Source organism: Drosophila virilis, chromosome 2, assembly GCF_030788295.1.
Source record: "Drosophila virilis strain 15010-1051.87 chromosome 2, Dvir_AGI_RSII-ME, whole genome shotgun sequence".
In the NCBI taxonomy this organism is placed as follows: domain Eukaryota; kingdom Metazoa; phylum Arthropoda; class Insecta; order Diptera; family Drosophilidae; genus Drosophila; species Drosophila virilis.
The window spans coordinates 744,848-758,625 of record NC_091544.1 but is presented as its reverse complement, the minus strand read 5'-3'; the positions used below and the strand labels follow the sequence as shown (position 1 = coordinate 758,625).

The following is a 13,778-nucleotide window of genomic DNA, read 5'->3' as shown; positions in this document are numbered from 1 at the left end:
CCTTATGCTTATCATTGAAACGCTTGAAACGTTTATATTGTTAAAGTTTTAATTTTTTTTCATATCGTTAATTGTCAAGTACTATCGGCGGTTTAATATATCGGTATCATCGATGAATGTCTAGCATCATTTCTACCGCATTTGTCTCTTCAGCTATCGCCATTGTACGGGCACGTGTGAAAAGTACAAGTTTTCATAAACTCTTTAATTGGACTGTACAAGAGCGTTTCCTCGAGCATACAAATGGAGTCCGAATCTTTTTATGGTGAGCAGCAACCAACATTGTTGAGTCCTGCACGGGCAATACAGGATACAAGTGTCTGCTTTTACGGAATCGCCGGCTAACTATATTTATTAATAACGGCAGTATTAACAATTATGCTCCCATTTCAGGTGTTACGCTGAGCGAAAAAGAGCCAATTGCACAGTTTGATGTGCCGGAAATACCAGAGGAGTACATAGTACACTCGCACAAGCTGATCATTAAACAGATATCACTCGGACCCGAGGCAAAATCTGGTGAATTCAATGTTGTACAGGTATGTACATAAACAATTTTCAAGTGGAAAAATACCGACAAGCACTTGGTCAAGGGATTGTCGAGGGGTTGGGGTTATGGCTGTGGTCTATTAGTACTCATATCACATAACAAATTACTTGGGCATCTGCAGGCGGAAACCAACGTGCACGACGACGGCGAGAAGAAGACAGTCAAAATTCCCATTGCAGTCCTAAAGGTTGGCGAAACTCGCAGTTTGAGGCCAAATGTTGAATTCCCCAATGGCTCCGTCACATTCAAACTGGTCCAGGGCACGGGGCCGGTCTATGTCTGCGGCAAGGTAAATGATGCGCCTCTTAAAAATTATCTAATTTACAATTTCCACACGTTTCTCCGCAGGCGGAGATGAACTTGGGTGAATACGACGACGGGCAAATGTACGAGGAGTATTCGGACGACGAGGATGACAGTGAATTGGAGCTTGATGACGATTGTTCACCACAGACAAATGGCAAGAGCATAAAAAAGAAGTAATACAATGTGAAACACACACCTCCAGTAAGCTAATCTACAAACAGAAAAATCAATCATAATTATTAACAGTATGCAGTAGAAGAAACTCCGAAACAAAAACCATATTTTTGCTAAAGTATGAATAAACTAAAACAATCCAATACAAATCACAATTAATTAATTCATAACTAAGCTTAAGTTTTTTCTAGACATTGAGAAATATACACGGATAAAGATATTTGATAGAGATAATTATTTAACCATTTGAAATCTGTATCTAAGAAATCGCTCTAAATTGTCAGACTTGAATCTGTTGCTCAATGCCCCTTTGAATTGGTCTATATTATCGGGAATTTTATTCATTATGTATTATTAAATGTTATACTTAATATCAAATAATTGTGGCAGTTTTGAGAAGAATGCTCACGGAAGATTAAACAATGGCCGCCACCCGGTTTTTATATGCTAATTACAAGCACGCGCCACTGAGATCTTCTGCCGTGGTACACTGCAAATGCATAATATATATTAAATATATAAAATTCCATTTCAGACTTCAAGCTAGTCCTACCGTATGTGTATAACACGACGCCTGTCGTCACTGGGATGTATGAGGTCGAGTTTGTGACTCCACTCGATTTGTTTCATTTCAAGGCGCAGCTTCTTGCGATCAAAATATGAGATGGCGCAGCTGACGGGTATCCAGAAGACGGCGGTCACCATCACAACGGCCACTGTAAGAGCAGCAAAAAATATTATGCTATACTCAGAGATATTTCCCGGTCTTGCCAGGGCTAGGTTTTATAATCCTCGTCAAGGCTTTTTCATAACGTACACCAAGATCTTTATATTTTTCTTTACTTACTGACAATGTTGTCCTTGAGAAAGCGCAATGTTTTGGCAACATTTATCTCCTCGATAATGTCCCAAAAACGCTCGACGACATCCTGTATTGTCTTCTCGCACACGCCCTGTACACGAATACCAATATATATAGATAGAGATTTTGGATATAGGATAAAAGTGTGCAAAGTGGAAGACCTTGTTGCAGAAGCCTGTTATGCAGGGTGTGCCGTCGGGCAGCACATCGGGCGGCTCCACCGGGAAGCATGTCTCGTTGATGCTCATGCGGCAGCAGCGCTTGCAGGCATCGGCTATGATGTCGCACATGCAGCTCTGGAGTCCCTGCGTCTCGCAGTAGGGCACACATTTGCCATTGCGACACTGGCCGCGCTCCTGGCAAATGGTACCATCGGCCATTGCCGGGGATTTGGGGCACTCGGCATGCGAGCCCGTGCAGCGCGCCTCCTGCTCACAGGTGGCATACTGCGCTTCGCGGCACTTCATTGCCGCCGGCATGAACTGGCAGTTCTGGCAGCACGGCGAATTCTTGTCGCTGCACATGGCGCCCTGATTGCGGCGCAGCTTGCAGTTCTTGTCGCAGCACGAGTCGTTGTCCTCGGTGCCTAGCAGGCCGGCATCGCACTGCTCGTCGCCTTCAACACGTAAATTGCCACAGAAGGATTCCTCAGGCTCCGAGAAGCAGCGGCCAGACTTGGCCTGCAGTACTTTGCGTATTGAACGCAAGGAGCAGGGCGAAAATTTCTACAAGTAGAACTATTATTTATAAATGATTTTATAATCAGCTGCATGATTTTACCTTGTTGTTCACATCGTAACCGCTTACGGAATAGGTGTACATTAGAAAACTGCCACCTTGTGAGGCACTAGGTGAGCACTCGGGTATATCGGGATCATGCTCAGAGCCCCAATTGTGTCCAAATTCATGGGCAGTCACCAGATCGGCCTCGCGCGTTATCACACGCTGGCCGTAATGATTGCGCGAGCTGCTCAGGCCCGAGTTCAGGTAGAGTGTATAGCCATTTTTGAAGTATTCTTGAGATAGTTAAACAAATGAGACGACTCAGTAATAATTCTTAGAAAGTAGACATGCAAAAATAAAAACCCTTGCAGACATAAATGAAAAACATATTTGAAATAATTCTGTAATTATGATAAAGCTCGATGTATTCAAATATAAAATAGTTTTCGTTGGGATTTAATTAACAAATCTCATACCGAAGACAACTCTAATAGGAGATTCAAGCCACAAATTACCTGGGGCTATTTTGTGGATAGTTGCAAATATTTATTAGAGATTAAGTTTATCCCACAACTTCTATAGGAAAATATGTAGGATAGAAGACAGGGCAATTATAAATTAGGAATTGAATCATTTAAGAACCTGAAGAGGATTGAGAGCTATTTTCTAGGGTCAGTAGGAAAATATGTAGGAAAAAAGAAAGACCAATTATAAATTTGGAAATAAATAATTTCTGGGGATTGCATAGAAACTGATACATATATGTCATCAACTCAGCTTCTCGTCCAGGTCAAGAATTTGTATAATATATATATAGCTAATGGCATCGGAGATATTGCTTTACACATTCCAATGACAAATAATAATAATAATATTCTCTGCAAGGGTATAAAGTAAAAACAAACTGAACACGACGGCTACAAAACAGAAAGGAAACACAAGGGTAAGCGAAATGATAACGATTAAACATGATGTGTTTGATTTGTGTTTAATTGTGTGGGAATTAGCAACCTGGTGTACAGATGCCACCCACAGAATTGCGGCGTGGGGAGCCAACGTAAGCCAAGCCTAAAATGCCACCTTCGAATTTGAGATCGGTAAAGAGATGAGCTAAGCAAAAGTCTTTATGGCTGTATTCCCGTGAGAAGACCTACATAAATGATGCATGAATAAATTGGCAAGAGACGAGAGACAGTTAGCAGTTTGTATGGGAGTAGAATAAGATTTACAAGAATTAGCTAGCTGGAATTGGACAACTAATCAACATGTATGTCAGAAGACGGCAAAGACTCACCTCAAGCAGATTGCGCACATCCCATTTTTCGCGTATCATATTGTAGTGGGCCTCGCCGCCGCGCAAACGTGTCGGCTCCGAGTGTACAACGATTTTCTTAATCACAAAGCCCATGCCCTTGAAGCCCTCCTGGTCGGACCGATCCTGCCATACTGTATCATTATAGATTTTATGCACACGATCTATAAGGCTTATCTGAAGAAAAAAAAGGAAGCAAGGCAAATGAGACAATAGCATCGACGGGATATGCTCCTCTTACTAGGTAATTGATGGTTGTCTTTGTGTTGCCACCGCCCATTTCCTGAAAGAAACGATAGTCGGCCACCAGTAGCAATGGGCAGCGCGTTTTGGTGGGCGTGTACTCGTACTGATCCGCTTGACGCTTGTCCCGCACGATTAACTCATCCTTGGCTTCTAGCTCGCGGCCCTCTTTGATATAGCCGCAAGTCTTGGGCACCGAACCGTGTTCGGCGTGATTGAGTTTGACATCGGAAGATTTGTAGGCGACCATTGTATGCTTTTTGGCTGTCGGCAAGTGGCGCCAGGAAGGCTCTATGTGGTAGGTTTCTTGGGGCAGTTCAATGGACATGGTCAATGTGCCATCCTCGATATGTGCACGCACCGACGATTCCAACTCGCCAAAGACGCGACCCGTATAAAAGTTGTCGTGATCTGGGCGCGCACAAAGTAAAAGTTAGTTTTTACTGATATAAACCAACTATATAACTTACCCAAGTGGACAACAGTTTCATTTCCATCGGCGTCCACGGCGTACGCACGAAATTTGCTGTGGAGCACATCGCGATGTGGATGTAAAATCACGCGAAAGTTTTTGCCAAGTGTTTTGAACTCCAGCTCCTTGATGGTGTTGTATGGATTATTGCTCTGCCTAACGCCCCTCTTGACAATCCGATGTACAACATCATCTCTGTGGAAAACCTCGTAGTGGCGCAGCGTGCGTTTCAGGGCGACTGTTGGTCAAGACGGATCGTAATTTCAATAAATAATAGAATGTATATGTTCAGCTCGGTACTTGCCACAGTTTTCGACCAAAAGGCATGTAAATATTACACAAATAATTATTGGAGCACAACAATTAATGCATTTTGTAAACATTTTTCGTCCCAATTGATCGAACAGTGTTGCCAAATGCATCTGCTGCCATTAGGGTTGCCCATTATTTGCCGATAACTCCAGTCTGTATCTGTTCGATGACATTTACAGCCGATAACAATAACAGAGTTGCGCGGCAAATTTAAGATTTTCGAACGGCTACTTGGAAGTATGTTTTGATTTGACCGATCTTGAGCCCGCGTAACTCCGTGGATCCGCTGAAACTGGTATTGGCGCCAATTTATAGTCCACGCCGTAAAATTGTCCATTAAGCGATTTTCTTCGTGGCTTTGGCTGACTAAATTATATGTATTAATACATCTATTTTTTATTAATTTCAAATAAATTAAATACTTGTCAATGTTTGAACTGAATAAAGTAACGTTCACATAGTTTTCAGGCACATTGTTTAGAAACTTTACGTAACGGCAACGCATATATGGATTGGTGCGTAGCGAGAGAAATGGCTTTAAATGATCCAAATGATATTTAAACATGGGCAATACCACCCAATTCTTGTCGGGAATATTGAGAAAATCACGTGGACTTTTCGATTTCTCGACACCTTTTTCCTTATCCTTGGGCTTAAATTCGGCTGCCAGTTTCTCAATATCTACTCTGACGGGTAAATTTGTAAACGGTTCGCAAATTGGATTCGTAATCATTTTACCGAAATTTAAAACCAAAAAAAAAAAAAACACAAAAGAAACAAGAATTTATCTAAAGGTAAGGGGAACACTGATTGAGATACAAATACAAATCGCCTACTTGGATATATAATTCTCTTCTCAGGTCAAACTCTTTTTAATATATACAGATATTCGGATTCTTCTAAATGTTATATTTGGCTTATTTAATCAAATTGTTACATACATATTATATTGTGTGAATTAATGTCAATTTACAGTTTGAAACACAGAGATAAAAACACGAAAGCTTTACAATTGTTATTACTGGGGGATTGCGATTTTCGACAATTAAAATGGAAACTTAATATAAATTCTTGCTAAAAACTCGTCTGCATAATTGATTATTTTTCCATTTTCTATTTCAATTTCATTTCTGCAGCTCCGCCATATTCGCCTCAAAGATGGCCGTATTGATTTTGTGCTTCAGCGCGATCAGCACCTCCCTGTTGCCAATGGCACGCATCTCGTTGGCCACGTATTCGCCGTAAGTGGAGAACTCGTCGCGTTGCGAACTGACGACAGCGGGTGGAGGTATGGGTGAGCTGGCAGGCTTGGGCGGCGACAGCGACTGCGTGTTGACTATGGCATTGACACGTGGCAGACGCAGTGTGCCGCCGGCTACGGCCGTGCCGGCTGTCGTGGTCAGCACATTGCTGCCGTTGCCGTTCTGGGTGGCCGCTGCCAGCGTGGAGGCGGAGAGTATTGTGGTGCTGTGCGTGCCATTGGGATCGAAGTAGAGTCGTTTGGGCGGCGGCGGATGCAGCTGATGCTGTGTGGACTGCTCCTCAAAGTAGCCGTTCTCCTGGTTGGACGTGTCACGCCTTTGTATTTTTATAATGCGCGTGGGCACCACATGCACGGAGGAGCTATTGCCGCTATTGCCGGATGTCGTTGTGGTTTGGTAGTGCAGTTCGCCGCTTTCGCTGGCCTGAAAACTGACGGCCTCCACAGCGTTCCCAGAGTGGTGCAGCTCCATCATGGACGACTGATGGGTATGCTGTGGCTGTTGCTGCGGCTGATGGTGTGTGTGCGTCTCGAGCGGCTCCTGCTCATCCTCGTTGATGTGCACATACGTGCCGCTCAGCTCTTTGCTCAGCTTGGGTTTTGTATCGACGTCCTCTTCGACACCCGGCTCATCGTCGTCAATATCTTCTACATCTTTGGTCGTCTCCTCGATTAGCTTCTCCAGCTCCTGCGCCCGGCTGCTGGCATGCGACTTGCGCGACGCAATCATATACTCGTCGTTCATATTATTGCCCTCCGCTGAGCCGGCGGCTGCTGCTGCTGATGTGTTCACCTCGCCCAATATGTATTTATGTGCTGAGGGATCCTCCTTGGAACGGCCTTTGGTGGAGCGGCAGGCAAAGGGCGAGCTGAGAAACACGAGATTCTTAAAGCCAAACCACTTTGAATTGTAGGGCTCCTTGCGTTTCATGCGATTGATTTCGCGATGATATTGCGTGCGAAGCGTGTGAAACTTTTTCTCCAGCTCCGATATTGGTATATTGCCGCCGAGCACGTCGCTCACTTCGTTCAAGAGTCGCTGCTTGACATCCTTCTTGCGATACTCGTCACATGTCATATCCCACAGTCCGCGCCGCTGTCGGTACTCGCTGATCAGCAGCAACGTCTTCTCTCTGGTCCACTCCATTTTTAGCCTACAGCTGCAGCTGCCTCTGGGTCCGGGCCGGGCAGCAGGCAAGCGGGCGAGGAATAAACGATGTCACAGTCACAGAACAATGAGCTCGACGAGGCGGATGCCGCTGCAGTTAGTTGGCGATCGTCCGTTGTATTGTTGGCGACGTCGACGGCGGCGGCGGCTCCCTTTAATCAAAAACCAACTCAAATTAGCACACGCTTGCATACATTGTCATTGCGCGCGCCGAGGCGTTGTAATACATAAAAATAGTTTTTTAATAGCCAAAGAGTTTTTTACCTGCAGCGCTCGCCAGCAGCAGCAGCAGCAGCTAATTTTTGTTACTCCAAAACAATTGCAACAGCAGCTGCCACATTATTAATTGTGTTTAAATATTTGCTGCATGTTGGGTCAAAGGCAACAGCAATTTGAGGCTCTTATTTGGTTTTCAATTTGGCAAATATAATTATAACAGTTTAACAAAATATGTTTGTTGTTTTTTTTTTTTGATTTACAAGTAAAATTTTGCGTTGTTTTTATCCTCCCCTCACACTTATACCTTGAAAATGTGCTGCCAACTTGCAATGTTTATGTATCCAATTCAGTTGTGCACCTATCGATAAGTTGTTATCGAATAGCTATCGTCATGCAATTGACAAACGTTTTCGTGGCTCATAAGCAATATTTTTCATGCTTATACGCTGTTTTAACCAAATTTTGTCAATTTTGATTTTGATTTCTATATATCACTATATTTAATTAATATGCAATGTTTACGTCTCTGTCGATATCTCTTAAAATCGATAACATACAAAAAACAATCGCTATTCGTTTTTGTCATATTTGTATCGATATAAAAGGCAGCAATTGGCAAGCGCATATATTTGCTTTATTTACTTTTGCTCAATAATGGCCAACAATGACAACAATTTGGGCAAACTTACAGAGGAGTCTCTAAAACGCAAGGAGCGCTTGCAGAAGCTGCGCGAACAAGCCCAATCAAAAGGTACCAGCATTTCGGGGGCTGCCGAGAAATTGCCCAGGTGAGATGCGACATTTTTCACACTGTTTGCATTGGAATACAACATTTGAAAATTTTAGGCCAGTTTTTCGTAGCTATAAGCCACAAAATGAAAATACAGAAGGTGAAGTACTGCCACAAGAGCCCACCGGAGACATCGAATCCGCCGTCCAGTCCCAGCTCAGCCTGCTGGAGCAGCCCATGGTCATCGATGAGATAGACATCACGAATCTGGCGCCGCGCAAGCCGGACTGGGATCTTAAGCGGGACGTTAGCAAAAAACTGGAGCGTCTGGAGCGGCGCACACAGAAGGCCATCGCGGAGCTAATACGCGAGAGGCTGAAAATGAATCAGTTCGAAGACATTAGCCAAGTTGTGAATGTCGCCACGGCGCACGTGCAACAAGGCAGAAATCCGGATGAAGATTTCGAATAGCCCACAAATAGATAAATAAGTTTAATTAAAGCTACGATAAAACAGTTAACTAACAATGCAAATTATTTATACAATACACAATAATGCTTACTAAATGTAGGCCTATTTGCGATTCGCTCTGCGGCTGCAGTTTTCCTTGCCGCTTGCCGCTTCCAAGTGCTCCTTCAGCGTGAGAATTTCTAAGGGAATAACAAAGACTTAGTCTGAGACTTTAATTGGTTAAATATAATGCACTTACGATTCTTGTACTTCTCCTCCAGGCCCTGGGCAAAGTGCCGCATGGACTGCAGCTGCTGTGGAATTTCTTCGCGCAGCTGTTGGATGGTTTGTCGGGTTTGCTTCAGTTCCTCGTCGCGCATGTTCAGCAGCTTCTCCTTTTCTTTGATCGCCTTCTCCTGCTGCAGCGCCACTTCAGTGCGCCACGAAATTGTTTTCTTCTGGTTGAGCAGCTCCTGCGATTGCTTGAGTATTATTTGATTCGCTTTGGCTATTTCATCGGAGGCCATTTCCAGTGCCTGCCGCTTGGTATGGAGTATCTTCTTTTCTGCCTCCAGTTCGGCTGCAATGTTTGCCTATAGCTTGATATATGTCAAGTGTTTGGCTTAAATAAATAGCTAAGAGAGACACACCCACCTTTTCCTTGTTGCCCTTCTGTATGTGCTCCTGCAGCTCCATAGTGTGCTGTTTTAAGTCTTCTATTTTATATTCTAGTTTGCGTTCTTGCTTCTTCGCAGCTGTTAGCTCGGTGTGCAGCTTCTCGTTTTGCTCCTTGAGGTTGCAGATACGCGATTTACAGCAGGTGAGCTCCTCGTTGAGGCTCTGGTTGCGCTTCTCGGCCTGCTCATGCATTGTCTTCAGCTCCGTCTTGTCCAGCGTCGCGCGCTCCAACTGCGTCTGCAGTCCGGCAACCGAGCGGCGGCTGCGCTCCAGCTCATTGGCACGCTGCTCGTTTAGCTTCTCCAGCTTATCCTGCATATGTTGCAGCTCGGCCGAGTGCTTTTCGCCCAGGTGCCGTGTATTCTCGACCAGCGCTTCGCGTAATTTTCCATTGTCTGAGCTTAGCTGTTCGATGTGTGCGTTTTGGGAATTCAATTCCATTTGCAACTGCTGCATGTTCTGCTCCAGCAAATAAAGCTTCTTGTGAGCCACATCTAGCGTCGTGTTGATGTAGAAGAGAACCGTGTGTAGCGGCGCGGAACGACAGGGCAGACACAAATGCACCAGATTCTTGAAGGCGCGTATTTCCACGAACTGCAGATGGTAGTCGTGACTCGGGTGCTCAGCTGTGCTGGTAGCTGTTTCCTTGGCGGACAGGCACAGCTCCAGCTTGCCGGCCTGGCAGTCCTTCAGCATGCGTATCACATTTTCCATAAATCCAGCGAATGTGACATTTAGCGATTGATCCTGTTTCAGCTCTTGGAAGGATACGCTGTCCACCGTGGTGATGTACATGCGTCGCTGATCGCACTTCTCGGCCAAACGCAATTGCTATGGGACATGTGTAACATGTAAATTAGAATATTTACAACTAGGCTTCTTTTTAAGGCGGGGCTTACAATCAGCTCCTTGAAGTCAACTCTTTCGGCGTACAGTAAACAAGCTTTCTTAGCGCGCATCAAGTCCCTGTCCCCTCCGCTGAAGGTGACCAGCATTTCTGCGCTGGGCATTATGTTTATAACGTTTTTTGTGTAGTCCATGCTGGCAAAATATGTTTCCTCAGTGCTTGGCGCCCACATTCTTTAAAATATATTTATTACAAAAAAAGTGTAAACAAATACAACAGTACTCGATTCTATATTATCGATACATCGATAGGAACTGAGTGTCCTTTCATCGCACTCATCGGTCACGAAATAAAAAATACAAGTGCACGCGAAAAAAAGAAACAAAGCGTGACAAGTATGTCAGTATTATCCCATTGATATTACAAAATCACTGTAGTCCATGCTAGCAAAATATGTTTCAGTGCTTGGCGCCCACATTTATTACAAAAATGTGTAAGTAGATACAATTGTACTCGACTCTATACTATCGAAACAGCGATAGTAACTGAGTTTGTTTTCATCGCATTCATCGTTATTGTGCGTTTTGCACACACGAAATAGAAAATAAAAGTGCACGCGAAAAAAAAAAACAAAGCGAGACAAGTACCAATCTATATGTCTGTAAGTATTATCCTTCTAATGTTATCAAATCACGAGGAGTGCTCAATTTGTATTAAATTGCTCTTTAGACCGCCAAAGTCTTTGTGGGCAGCCTGCCGCCTGGCTGCAAGCCCGAGGAGCTGCGACATTTGTTCACAAATTATGGCGTGGTAGTCGAATGCGATATTATGAACAGGTGCGGATTTGTGCACTTGGAGACCATTGAAATGGCAGAGGAAGCGATTGCCGCTCTAAATGGCATTGAATTCAAAGGTCAGACCATTGTCGTCGAACCGGGCAGGCCCAAAGACAGACGTGGCGGTGGCGGAGGTGTTGGAGGAGGAGGGGGTGGGGGAAGTGCCGGCAACAGAAGACCCATGCAACAAGGTAAGCAATTTACGCACTAAATCAATGGGGAATAACAAATATGTTCAATTTTAGGTCACGGCGGCGGTAGCTTCAATCGTGGTGGCGGCCACACTGGTGGCAACAATTTCAGAGCAGGTGGCGGCAGCCGATCATTAAACTCGAACGAAAGTCAGTTTGGGCCAATGCGAAATGAAGGCAATTTTAGACAGCAGCGCAATGCGCCCTACAGCAAGGTCCTGCCGCAGCAGAACCAGAACTTTGACGGGCCCGCACAACCTTACAAAAACAAATTTAACCAAGGCCTGGGCCAAATGGGTCACAATGATTTCTATGCTGGCAATATTGGTTCTGCCGGCGCTGCTGGCGCTCACCGAAGCGGCGGCAGCCATGGACCATCAAACAACATTGGCCAAGATCGTCGCGGATTTGCCTTGCCCGCCGTGGAGCATCAGCACCAGCAGCAGCAGCAGCTGTCGTTCGGAGCAAAGCAAAGTCGCTTTGGCAACGGCACAATGGTACCGAGCGGGAATAATGCCGATGGTGGCATGTACCAGCGGAATCGCCACAATTCTGGCATTAACAGGTGAGACGTATGCCAGCTGCTGCTTATAAAAAGTAGCTTATTCCAATAATTCCTGGCAATAACAGGGTTGTTATTACATAAAATGATCAACTATTTTATGCTGCCAATAATTCTAAAATAGCTCAATCGCAGCACTGGACACATAAAGTTTTCTATAAAGTTTGACTAAAATTATTTATTAACTTTTACAGTGGCAGCACGCAAAGCGGCCGTGGTGGATTTAACGCCAACCGTGGTGGCTTTGCTGGCCGTGGTGGATTCAGTGCTCGACGTGGTGGTGGACCCAACGGGCCGAGCAGCAGCATGTCGCAAAACTTTAACAAACATGGACCAGCAAACGGGCACACTCACAACTCAGCAAATGCATATCATTCGGATTTTCCGCCCCTGGGGGGTAGTCATGGTAGCGGGGGTGGGCCTGTAAATAGGAATCGGTAAGCTGAAACTTGTATTGATCAATACATAATCGATGCTTTAATAGAAACGATTTACGCAGGTTCAATGGACCCAGGCCAGCGCATAATATGAGCGGCAATAGAAGATTTTAATGCCAACAACATGCTGTATGTAACATTTTATCATGGACCCTAGACGCCGGTGTAATCTATGTAGATTGCTGACCTAATAGCCGAATTTTGTTTTCCAATAATTGCGCCCATGCAACATCTTAAGTTAAGGCAAACAGTTTGAAACAAATGTTCAATAACAATACGCGTTATATTAAGCCCAACCAATCAACAGTATATTTGTTAATTGTATTCATTAAGTATGAAAAGTATTTATCCATTTGAGCAATGTGCAAATAGAAAGTTTGACAACACGAACGTCTAGTGAGACATGTTCTTCCCTATTTTTGACGACTTACGATATTATCAATACAAATATTAATTGCTAACTTGGTTGCTTTGAGTTTTTATACAATTGCCAATTTGAGGTAGATGCCATTTAGGATACCCTGTTAAATATAATCAGGTACATCTTTTCATGTTTATAATATCTGTAGATAAACAATCTTAATTCAAAAATGTAGGAAATCGATAGTTCTATCAAAATTCGATAGTATTTATATTATCGCTGGTGGCACTATCGAACGTGACGTCATAAAAGAAAACTATCAATACTAATTAATGGCCAATCACAGAAAAATAAAATCATCGATTTGACCACTTCACATTTTATTATAAGGTCAAGAGACACAAATGAGAGCAACCTGTAATGGAGATACAGAGGTTGAATTCAGTCTTATGTCCATTTTAAGTGATCCTCAAAACGGTTGAGGTCAAATAACGATTTATTGTTTTTTATTTCGAATTGACGTTTCTCGAAAAGTATCTTGTATCGCTCAAGATTCAACCTTCTTTGTTCCAATCCTTCTTCTTTCTTAAACTTTTCTTTCTCAAATTCAAGCTTGTCTTCCTCCAAACTTGCTTGCGGTTCTCCAATAAAAGCTTGAGTTCCTCCATTTTTTTGTCCTGCTAAAATTGTTCTCATAAAACAAATTAATTGGCTCAGTCTCCCGTTTGGCGATAAGATTTATCTTACCTCGAATGATGCCATAACAAAAAGTTATAAAAAAAAATGTTATAGGATTGCAAAACTTGTTGCGACTTATTTCTTTGTTGCGCTCAGAAAGCCCCCTTTTGTGAAATATGATCGTCATATTTTACTAGCGATGGGCAACGTAGTCGAATAGGCGTAGAAGCTCAATATTGTGAATGCTGCGTTACCGATAGTTTTGCAAAAACCAGTTACTCAGGGCGAATTACAATATATATGGCAAATGTTATATGTGGGGGATTCGCAAGCAAAGCCACAACGCCATGTGAACACTCTTAGCACAGTCTAATTTGTATTTTAAATCATCAATTCATAGCAAAAT

General features: G+C 43.6%; 7 protein-coding genes and 1 long non-coding RNA gene across 9 annotated transcripts; 3 read left to right on the top strand and 5 right to left on the bottom strand.

The window, feature by feature from the left end:
- Positions 1–125: 125 nt before the first annotated feature.
- On the top strand, positions 126–1,179 carry Nph (Nucleophosmin). Its single transcript, XM_002058377.4, has 4 exons — positions 126–265; positions 394–539; positions 672–839; positions 899–1,179. The coding sequence occupies exons 1-4, from the start codon at positions 244–246 to the stop codon at positions 1,031–1,033; spliced, it is 471 nt and encodes a 156-aa protein (XP_002058413.1). The 5' UTR covers positions 126–243; the 3' UTR covers positions 1,034–1,179.
- On the bottom strand, positions 130–5,089 carry Tace (ADAM 17-like protease Tace). Of its 2 annotated transcripts, XM_002058376.4 has the most exons (10): positions 4,947–5,089; positions 4,641–4,880; positions 4,169–4,581; positions 3,910–4,104; positions 3,627–3,765; positions 2,673–2,908; positions 2,054–2,617; positions 1,878–1,983; positions 1,584–1,746; positions 130–1,520 (listed from the first exon to the last, which is right to left on the bottom strand). In XM_002058376.4, exons 1-10 carry the CDS (start codon positions 5,062–5,064, stop codon positions 1,478–1,480), a joined length of 2,217 nt encoding a protein of 738 aa, XP_002058412.2. In that variant the 5' UTR covers positions 5,065–5,089; the 3' UTR covers positions 130–1,477. The 2 variants fall into 2 exon arrangements, with proteins under 2 accessions (XP_002058412.2, XP_015024895.1); XM_015169409.3 differs by lacking the exons at positions 130–1,520; positions 1,584–1,746; positions 1,878–1,983; positions 2,054–2,617; positions 3,627–3,765 and having other exon boundaries at positions 2,730–2,908.
- Positions 5,090–5,181: 92 nt separating this feature from the next.
- Positions 5,182–5,760, bottom strand: LOC26530469 (uncharacterized). Its single transcript, XM_015169486.3, has 2 exons — positions 5,377–5,760; positions 5,182–5,320 (listed from the first exon to the last, which is right to left on the bottom strand). Exons 1-2 carry the CDS (start codon positions 5,685–5,687, stop codon positions 5,182–5,184), a joined length of 450 nt encoding a protein of 149 aa, XP_015024972.1. The 5' UTR covers positions 5,688–5,760.
- Positions 5,761–5,823: 63 nt separating this feature from the next.
- Positions 5,824–7,911, bottom strand: LOC6635223 (uncharacterized). The gene is made up of 2 exons (XM_002058375.4): positions 7,648–7,911; positions 5,824–7,535 (listed from the first exon to the last, which is right to left on the bottom strand). The coding sequence occupies exon 2, from the start codon at positions 7,360–7,362 to the stop codon at positions 6,079–6,081; it is 1,284 nt and encodes a 427-aa protein (XP_002058411.2). The 5' UTR covers positions 7,363–7,535; positions 7,648–7,911; the 3' UTR covers positions 5,824–6,078.
- A 274-nt stretch (positions 7,912–8,185) lies between these two features.
- On the top strand, positions 8,186–8,852 carry LOC6635222 (coiled-coil domain-containing protein 12). Its single transcript, XM_002058374.4, has 2 exons — positions 8,186–8,390; positions 8,449–8,852. Exons 1-2 carry the CDS (start codon positions 8,257–8,259, stop codon positions 8,801–8,803), a joined length of 489 nt encoding a protein of 162 aa, XP_002058410.1. The 5' UTR covers positions 8,186–8,256; the 3' UTR covers positions 8,804–8,852.
- Positions 8,810–10,597, bottom strand: Sas-6 (Spindle assembly abnormal 6). The gene is made up of 4 exons (XM_002058373.4): positions 10,360–10,597; positions 9,437–10,291; positions 9,042–9,375; positions 8,810–8,982 (listed from the first exon to the last, which is right to left on the bottom strand). The coding sequence occupies exons 1-4, from the start codon at positions 10,537–10,539 to the stop codon at positions 8,906–8,908; spliced, it is 1,446 nt and encodes a 481-aa protein (XP_002058409.1). The 5' UTR covers positions 10,540–10,597; the 3' UTR covers positions 8,810–8,905.
- Positions 10,598–10,817: 220 nt separating this feature from the next.
- Positions 10,818–12,798, top strand: LOC6635220 (uncharacterized). The gene is made up of 5 exons (XM_002058372.4): positions 10,818–10,968; positions 11,037–11,334; positions 11,389–11,899; positions 12,091–12,333; positions 12,396–12,798. The coding sequence occupies exons 1-5, from the start codon at positions 10,963–10,965 to the stop codon at positions 12,445–12,447; spliced, it is 1,110 nt and encodes a 369-aa protein (XP_002058408.1). The 5' UTR covers positions 10,818–10,962; the 3' UTR covers positions 12,448–12,798.
- Positions 12,799–13,053: 255 nt separating this feature from the next.
- Positions 13,054–13,774, bottom strand: LOC26530921 (uncharacterized). The gene is made up of 2 exons (XR_001449775.3): positions 13,442–13,774; positions 13,054–13,374 (listed from the first exon to the last, which is right to left on the bottom strand). It is a non-coding gene; the product is annotated as an uncharacterized lncRNA (long non-coding RNA).
- Between the last annotated feature and the right edge of the window lie 4 nt (positions 13,775–13,778).